Source organism: Ailuropoda melanoleuca, chromosome 11 (genome assembly GCF_002007445.2).
Source record: "Ailuropoda melanoleuca isolate Jingjing chromosome 11, ASM200744v2, whole genome shotgun sequence".
NCBI classification, from domain to species: Eukaryota; Metazoa; Chordata; class Mammalia; order Carnivora; family Ursidae; genus Ailuropoda; species Ailuropoda melanoleuca.
Window position 1 is genome coordinate 4,114,716 of NC_048228.1, and position 9,063 is coordinate 4,123,778.

Sequence of the window (9,063 nt, forward strand, 5' to 3'; positions counted from 1 at the left end):
GCTTGATTCAGTGGTTCCAACAGTGAATGGCTTCCACGAGCTGAGCCAGGCAGACCAGCACATCAACACCCAACACCTCGCACCCGCGGCTTTGGGGCACGACCCTCTCACTCCACAACACCACAAACGCACGGGAGCCTCAACGGCAGGAGAACAGTCATAATGAACTCGTTAGAGATTAGATTTTGGAACTGAATTGAATGGGCAAAATACATCTGGTTTTATGCTGTAGGTCCCGGACACTTCTTAGTCAGAGGTGACATGATTACATCCCACACAATCACGCTAGGGTTCATAGTGAAATCAAGTACAGTTTTATTTAAGAATTGGAAAGAATATTCAGTATCTGTGAAAGAAAATCCAATTTAAAATATTTAAATAAACATTTCTGCATGTAAAAAGAGTAGAATAATTACTCCATTAAATTACTCTCCTAGCTATGGGGCGGCTTCCTCTAGAGTGGGCGCTTGGGACGGCCCCTGACGGCTGGCCCTCGGAGCCCAGGGCGTCAAGCTCTCACAGCAGGGCAGAGAGCAAGCCTCTCCCACCAGCCTCAAGTCACTAAAGCAGCAAGATGCGGTGGGAGATCGCAACTAAGGCAGTAAGAAAGTGCAGAGAAGGGACAGTGGTTCACTGCGCCTATGAAGGAGGGCCTGCTCCCAGGGGCTCGAGCTGCGGCCAGCCCTCCGGAGCCTAAGCTATTACACACGTACGGTTTAGGAGTATTTCCCTATCATGTCAATCACTCAGAGTGTTAAATAAATGGAAGGGATTAATAAAGTTTAGTCTTTAGGCTCAAGAAGCAGTTCCTACAAATGATGAAGGGACAGTGGGGTATGCTGCCTTTCGCTTTCAGCCAGGCTCATGCTACTCACTACCTCTTTTCTGTAAACTGCTATTCTCGGCCACAGCCTGCAAATCCTCACAGAATGTTTCATTTTACGCTGCTTAAAGTCACTTTGTTCTGTGTATCACCTTTTCTCCCTTTAAGAATCTCCATTTAAAAACCCGCAATGGAAAAAGTAAGTCATCTCTTGACAGTTTCTTAATTTGAGGGAACTGGTGATGCGGCCTTTACCCAAAAAGCCTGTACTTCATTAACCTGATTCTCGGCCTGTACACTGTCACTGCTAAATTTATAAAGTTAAAAATAATCTGAAAATGCCAGTACTAGATGAAAGTCAATCACTTGCCAAATCCTCCCCTAAGTAGTTCATCTTTTCTCCCCAAATAAATGCTGACTTCTGCCCTGGGTGTACGAGTCAGGGTGGGGGGTGTCTCCCCCCCCACCCATGGGATTGCTCTTTAAAGCCCAGGTGGTATAATGGCAGCATCTCACTGCAAAAGGTAGGAGTAGGCCTACCTCCTGAGCTCAAGGGCCTGGCAGGAAGGTGGGCTTCGTGAACTCCAGCAGGTGGATGAAGTTGAGATCACCAAATGCCAACACCTTCAGACTTTCTGTCCACAGAGCCAGGGCCCATCATTAGCTGTTCTCCATCTATTAAAGACAACTTCACAGCCCCCCCCCCACCTCCATGGGAATGAAAGCTGGGTCCAATCCTGCTAGATGCAGCACAGAACATTTCCTCAAGGAGCTGGGGATTGCTGCCCAAACCCCAGCCATGTCCTCTTCCAATCTGCAATCCCGATGAGTGGAGTTTACTTTGCTAAGCGTGGAGAACTAGTCAGAACTGATTCAATTCAAGTTCGCAGAGTAAGTGCATGTCGACGTCCCACTGGGGAGTGTTCGTGCCAGACAGACCCGCTGCTGAGAGCTCCAGGAGCGGCCTCAGCCGGCCTGGCTGCAAGGCCCACTTGAGGGCCGATGGTAGGGTCCACTCACACCAGAAGAGTGTCATCCCAGGAATCAACAAACCCGTAAACCTCTTTGGTATATATATATATATATAATAACGAAAAAATTAATTAGGCCATGAAATCTAGAAGTCAGTGCTATTTCTGAGTTGGTAACATGCTCTTTGCACGCACAGTTCCGGCGTCTGGTGCAGCTGACTAGGGTCCGCGTCTGTGCGATGCCACGCGGTGCAGATTCCATGTATGCCTTCTCTCTTATCTAAGTATTAGAAACGTTTGACGTTGTTCTTCTAAGTTTTCACAACACCCCTGTGAGGTAGGTGGTATTGACCCCATTCTACAGATGGGGAGTCTAGGCACGGAAAGGTTAAGTGGCTCCTCGAAGCCGCCAGGCGCGGCAGCTGGGCAGCTCTGCAGCCAGGGGCGGCCGCCGCCTTCGCGCACGGGCTTCGGCGGCGCCACGGCCAACTGCAGGAAGGATTTCACGCTGAGACCAAGGCCCTCTCTTGTCCAGAATCAAACAAGAGTCTTAAAGCTGATGTATTTAAAGCCAACCACTCTCCCCAAACTTGAAAAACAAAAATACTGACTAAATCTCCGTTGGGATCATTTGCTCTATTTAAGACTGTTGTGAGCTGACTTGCTTGAATTGTGCAGTTATAGATGCTTGAACCCCTTTGGAAAAGACAGTCTGAAATGGCATTAGAGTTGGTGGAATTTTGAGAACAGAACATAGAAATCAATAGTTAATAGATTTCAACTGAAACACAAAAATATAAGCTATGATGCAGTAAGACTAAAATCCCAAATAAATGGAGAGCAGTACTTCCCAATGGTTAACAATGTCTTACACACAGCAGGTGTTCAGTAAGCATTTCTTGGATAAAGGAAAAATGACACATCTTCGACATGCCTGTCGCTGATAACAGCGCCCTCTTGGGAGAGGAGCAGGAGCCAGGACCCCGGGGAAAGCCACAGGGGCCCACAGTCTCCAGCTTGGGGTGCCCTTGTTAACGCAAAGCCACTCAGCCAAATCGTCTGGAGGTGTCCATGCTGCCTTTCTGCCAAATAAAAGGGCTATAAACACCGAGTCCCTTTGAATTTATACTGCTATTTATAAAAAATAGATATGTAAATACGACTAAATATATTAAGAGCCGAAGTGTCTTATAAAGAATTACCTTTAAAACTGTATAGATGCTCATGCACTTAAGCACAGAAATAAGGAGGTCAAAGCTGTGCTGTTTGTGTTTTTCGGTTAAAGATTTTGAATGTAGTTCTAACACTAAGCACTGTTGCCCACATACCCCTTCCTGCCAAAGAAGCTTTACTCGGTAATGAGCGAGTCCACCGCTCCTGAGGGGTCTTGGTTACACCAAATGCCTTGTGGGGGATGGTGCGTGGCCGGGGCTCCCACTGGGGCCCTTCTGGAGGGGCACTGTAGAATACTGCTGTTATTTGCTCCTTGTCCATCTTTGATCTGTGTCCTACCTTGATTTAGCCCAAGAACAGATTGCTCTAGGGTGTGGAGTCCTTTGGTCCTAAGGCCTTCTGACCATTTGGTCTTGAGTGATATTCCAGAAGAGTAATTGGTGACATATAAAATGGTTCAGAAAATCCATTCCACAGAGCGGCTGACCAGAGGCAGTTGTGACCCGGGCCACGTGCAGTGGGAGGCCCCTGGGCCCAGCCTGGCCCGCTCCTGTTGTGTTAGAGCTCCACCTTGACCCCTTTTATAAAAGGCAGGCCTGTGGGCACCCGCTTCTTATACTCCAGGTACTCCTCTCCAAAGAAGTGAATTAACGAGATCTCCTCTTCTTCTGTTCGATCTCGGAAGAATCGCCACACTGTCAGAGCATAGCCAACGCCACAGATGGGATTACACAGCATCACCTGGCGGGGGACACGAAGTTGATCAGGGTCAGTGTCCCGACACCGAGAACTTCAGCAACACCTGCTTCTCCTGAATATCCACAGAGGACTTCCTGCCAATGGCCCGAGAGCCTCTCAAAATACCGTTAGGGTCTTTGAGAACTGAGGCCATTCACTGAAACCTTACCACTACTTTCGCATTAGAGCTCAACACTCATCACTGTAGTTTTTTTTCCAGACACTTTTCTGTTGTTCCTCTTATGTGAGAGAGATCTAAAAATTAAAAGATCAACTTTTCATGGGATGCCTGGGGGGCTCAGTTGGTTAAGCGTCTGCCTTCACCTCAGGTCATGATCCCGGGGTCCTGGGATCGAGTCCTGCATCGGGCTCCCTGCTCAGCGGGGAGCCTGCTTCTCCCTCTGCCTGCCGCTCCCCCTGCTTGTGCTCACTTGGGTGCTCTCATTCTCTCTCTGACAAAGAAATAAATAAAATCCTTAAAAAATAAAAATATTAAAAAAAAAGATAAACTTTTCAGATTTCAATACTCAGGGCAGGTGATGGCAGCTCCTGATTCCACCCCAGGTGTGAGTTCCCGTGGGGCTCCCAGCCTGCCCCTTCCTGTTCCACACGCGCACACACACACACACACCCCTTCGCCGCTGCCTCGTCCCCCACTCCTGGCCCCCACAGCCTAAGCCTGTACCATATATGATGCTACTGTGAAATCACTTGTCTTCAAACCACTCCCTTGCCCAAACCAAGAAAAGCAGTGCCTTGGTCACTTCCTCCAGCGCCCTTCCACTGGGCTATACCCACTTGGACTGCCTCTCACCTCCTTACTCATGTGCTTTTCCCACTTTGAGAACGTCTTCCCCACTGATCCACCCCCAAACAACCCCTCCATGCCAAGAACATCTCCCAGCTCTCAGGAACTTCTGTGTGGTGTGGGAAACCCACCACTCCACCCCTGCCCGCTCTGATGGACCCCCATGGACACGTGTCTTCCCCAAGGGGTTGACTTCCACCCAGAGCGCCAGGCACATGCCCTCGACTTCTTATTCCCATGACTGCTTACAGGGTACTTAACTGTATTTCAAGCACAAGCTAAGCCCTTTCCAACCAACGAGCCCCCACAGCAAACCTCGGAGGTGGCACTGCTGTCCTCACTTAATGTGTGAGAGCAGGGAGGCCAAGCAGCCAACATCAAAGCCAGGACTGGCCCGGTTGGTGATCCCGGAGCCTGTGCCCTCACAGCCACCATACACATGTGGCTTCTCAATACACCCTGTAGCGGGGTTTCCCAACTGCAGGCCACAACCTGTTCCTGAGCCCTGAAATCCATTCAGTGCATCATAAATAGCATTACAAATAAGACAAGAAACAGATATTTTGTACAAAGTACTATCCTGGGAAAGACCTGTTCCATTTTTATGCACACACGTGTGCTGGGTCACAGTGTAAAAAGATCTATGGTCACAGAGGTAGGCCAACCCTTCAGTCCTAGAGCACTTCGGTATGTAGGCAGCATTTACGGCAAATGACACGATTCAAGTACAGTCAACTCGTTCTCAGGGAATACGATGTTGATGCAGGGAGTCTTAGGGTTCAGAAATGCGAGTATTAAATTAAGCCCTGGGCGGGTGTCCTGCCCCTTCTACACCACTGGGTGTCACCAGAGAGTCCCTGACAGACCGTGTATTGCCAATGGAATGCTTCGGGGCCCCAGACTGGATTTTCCCAAAGAGGTGAGGAGTCTCCTAAGCTCTCTGGTCACATTCTCTGGCCAAGTCTTTCTAGGACCGAGAGAACATATTCAAGAGGCAATGGGCAGGAAACAAGGGTCGTTCTGCAACCTGAGACAGAATAAACCCCTGTAGCTCATGTGAAATCCAATCCAGACCTTGGCCTCATCAACAGCAGCTTCTAATGGAAATCAGAATCCACTTGAGCAGCAGAAGGTCCTGTCTCCCCAAAGCTCCACCTCTATCCTCACCCCACTGGGGTACCCCAGATCTACGTTAAAGAAGGAAGGAAGGGGTACAGCAGATGGGTAACAGCACCTAGAATTGCCAGGAGTTTACAAGGTTAGGACACCCAGATTTTAGGTACATTGTAAAAAATGTTAAGGACTACATCAGTTCTTTTGCGTTTGATTTCGTTCTCACTCAAAACGCGACAGGGGGCACATGCACCTATTTAAAGGAGACCAACAACCTAATAAATCCACTGATATCCACTGAATTGTACACTTTGAAATGGTGACTTTTATGGTATGTGAGTTATGTCAATTTTTAAAAATGTAAAAGAAATTAAAGGCAACCACTGTCATTTCTGATACTGTACCTGGGTTCCAATACTCCAGTAAAACCACCCAACATAGGAAGGATGCCGGAACCAAGCGTACACTCCGCTTGTCACCAGAGTGTGGGTTTCTGATTTTTCATTCTGCACCACGTGGTTGAAATTGGAGCCAGCTGTGAACATCGCCGCTTTCCTCAGACATTCTCCAAAGACCACCATCAGCAGCCCCATGGCACTGAGCCAGGTGATCTGCTTCAGTTCTGGAGGAGAGACATGTGACAAACAGGAAGTGAAGACATGGGACTGCGGAGCTCCCCCTGTGGATGCTTAAAATCAACCTATTTTTCCAAGGCTAGGAACACAATGAAACATGCTAGTGGGTAATTAGCATTTGTCATCACATTAAAATTTAATTGTAAGCAAAATACATCCCCCTAAGTTGTGCTGTTCATCTGTTTAAAGTGCCAACAACCCAATTAGAGCATCCTGGCAAAGACCTGATGGACTCTTCATCCATGTCCCTCTGCCACATGTCCCCTTCCTTCCCTTGGGGACAAGGACAGCTAAGTGAACCAGAGAAGGATCTAGTGTTTCCCGCCCTGGCTCTTTAATGACTCCTGGGAACCACATACATTTTACTTAATTTGCTGTGGAAAGTTCAATTTGAGAGCAGGTTTCAGATGCAGAGGTTTTTGCTAATAAAATCTTCACAAGAAAAGTCTCAAGTCACAGAAAATGAACGGATGCAAATCTCTGACTGTAAAATTAGTATTACAGTTAGCACAGGTTGGGACTTCATATTAGATAGTATGGTATGTTATGGAAGGCTTAAGGCAAACGGTCAACACGTCGTCCTCCATTCAAAATCCAGGAGCAGGATTCACAAGCTCTGCTTGTCCTTTATAAAGAGCTTAGTGAGGATAGACATCTGGGGAAAATCACTCTGAGAGATTGTACCTGAGAGGTGAGCCCATGTCACTGCCCTCAGACCTGCACAAAAACCACTTCTCCCCTCTGGAGGAGAAAGTAGGACACACTGACCTGGCCAAAAGATATTTTCTAGTGTGAACTCTATCCAAGAAGAAAGAGCAGCTACTGTATACTCCAGACTGTGATTCAGGAGAAAGGAATCCAAGGACAGACTTTTGGGATTATTGACTGCTGTGACTAAGTATTCAGAATAATGGAATAGTGACAAGGAGCACATATACCTGTTTAAAAACAAAAAGAAAGAGAAGTAAGTTGGGGCAAGGGAATCAAATCAATCATAACTCAAAGTACAAATCTGGGTCTGCTGTACTGTCCCTGAATTCTAAAAGGAAGTCCCGTTGTTACCTATCTGAGAGTGGACATCAGGCACCCACATGTAACATGACTGCTCAGGTCTGCAGAAGGTGGGGTTTTAAAAGGACTACATGTGGAACGTAATAGACCAAACAAACATAGGTAGGGAAGGCATTATGGGCCCTTCAGCCTTTTAAAAATGACACTACACACAGTAAAATATGAAAGTGGGACATAATCAAAATAAAGCAGTGATGTATGTTGAATACAAAAATTCAAAAAAACAAAAAATTCCAGCAAAGATTAGATGGTTCAGAGTATTTGATCACAGGAGATAAAGCTTTTTACCTTGAAGCCACTGGTTCATATCCAGGTCAGGGACTAGAAGGCTCAAGGGCCTGAAATCATAGTGTAGGGAAAAATCCTACACTGGCCGTGGGGGATGCACTAGATGTGACCTAATAGAAATTAGAGATGGAAAAGGCCTGTGAAGAGGAGCCAGAGCCTAGCCCCTTCCTGTCACTGAGGACCTGTACCCTCTTCTGGGAAGGGCTCGTCACATTACTGATGAGGGCCCCTACGGGGAAGGTGCCAGGGAGACCTGTTTCTGCCTGCAACAGAAGCAACCGGTGGGCACAAGTTCTTAGGGTGCAAGACATAGGAATCTAGGCGGAAGTTAGAGACCTTACAGAAACCGGAACAGCCTTCAGCCAGTCAGAGATGAGACACAGGGATGAGGAAGTACCACTTCTGATCCTCTGATCCTCCCACCCTTGCCTCAAAACCGTCATTCCCAAAGTACTTCTTACCAGCCAAAGTGATTCCAAGAAGACTGGCTAAAACTTAGCAACATGCCGCAGCCGAACACAAAGCCAAGGAAACAAGCGCGGATGGCTATCTGAAACGGACCCAAAAGAAGCTCAATCACCTGGCTGTTCCCTGAGCACATACCCTACTTCCTGGGGTAGGTAGGCTACTGGCAAACACGTAGGGCTGGTGTGCCTGACCAGAGATTAACAGGGTGAAGCAGGGGTGCCAGGTTCAAATCCCGCATCCACCCCTCTCTGGCTGTGTGGCCTTGGGCAAGTTACTTAGCTTTTGTGGACCTTGGGTTTCCTCATTAGTACCCACCTTTTAGGACTGCTGTGGGGAGTACCCCTGTAAAGCACTTAAGAATAAGTTCTACGTAAGTTCTAGCTGCGATTGCTATTATTATTCCCATTGCTATTCAGAGCCGTGGGAAAACCGCATGAACCCGGTTTATTGGCTGGATTCTCGCTACCACGCAGCGAATCTAGCCGAGGCAAGCGGGACTCCGCGCCCACCCCCTCCAAGTAACTGCGGGGGCCTCTGACCTGAGAATTGGCAGCAGGTTAAATCTCCACACCTTAAATTACATAAAAGAGCTCGTGGGCCCGCTCCCTCCCCACCCCACGCGCCTCTGCCGCAGCTGCTGAACAGCACCGCAATTTCCCACCCACTCCGCGGGAGATGTGGGGGCCCGCGCCCCCCGAGCCCCGAGCCTGGCAAGGCTGGGTCCCACCTGCCTCCTGAACTCGCCGATAAAGAACACGCCCGGGGGAAGCGGCCCCGGTCCCCCGCAGGCCCAGCTCCCGGACCGCCCCGACCCCGAGGGGATGGAGCCCGCGCGGCGTGCCCAACCCACCAGGCTCCCGCCCTCGCCCCGGCCCCGGCCCCGGCCCGCCTCCGCCCGGCCCGCACCTGGTAGCGCGGCGGCCGGTAGAGCAGCAGCAGCAGCGCGTTGAGCCCGGCCACGTAGAGCGCCAGCCC

The 9,063-nt window shown here is 49.0% G+C and overlaps 1 protein-coding gene across 1 annotated transcript; it reads right to left on the minus strand.

Moving 5' to 3' along the window:
- Nucleotides 1–286: 286 nt before the first annotated feature.
- Nucleotides 287–9,057, minus strand: ICMT (isoprenylcysteine carboxyl methyltransferase). The gene is made up of 5 exons (XM_034671137.1): nt 8,995–9,057; nt 8,082–8,170; nt 7,030–7,199; nt 6,031–6,248; nt 287–3,708 (listed from the first exon to the last, which is right to left on the minus strand). The coding sequence occupies exons 2-5, from the start codon at nt 8,123–8,125 to the stop codon at nt 3,526–3,528; spliced, it is 615 nt and encodes a 204-aa protein (XP_034527028.1). The 5' UTR covers nt 8,126–8,170; nt 8,995–9,057; the 3' UTR covers nt 287–3,525.
- Between the last annotated feature and the right edge of the window lie 6 nt (nt 9,058–9,063).

Bases quoted from the DNA above. Each gene is read 5' to 3' on its own strand.
- ICMT (XM_034671137.1), bottom strand. From the start codon at position 8,125: ATGTTGCTAAGTTTTAGCCAGTCTTCTTGGAATCACTTTGGCTG. The intron at 6,249-7,029 runs GTCAGTGTGTCC...TCTCTCCTCCAG, and splicing joins AGAAAATATCTTTTGGCCAG to AACTGAAGCAGATCACCTGG. The intron at 3,709-6,030 runs GTACAGTATCAG...GTCCCCCGCCAG, and splicing joins ACTGGAGTATTGGAACCCAG to GTGATGCTGTGTAATCCCAT.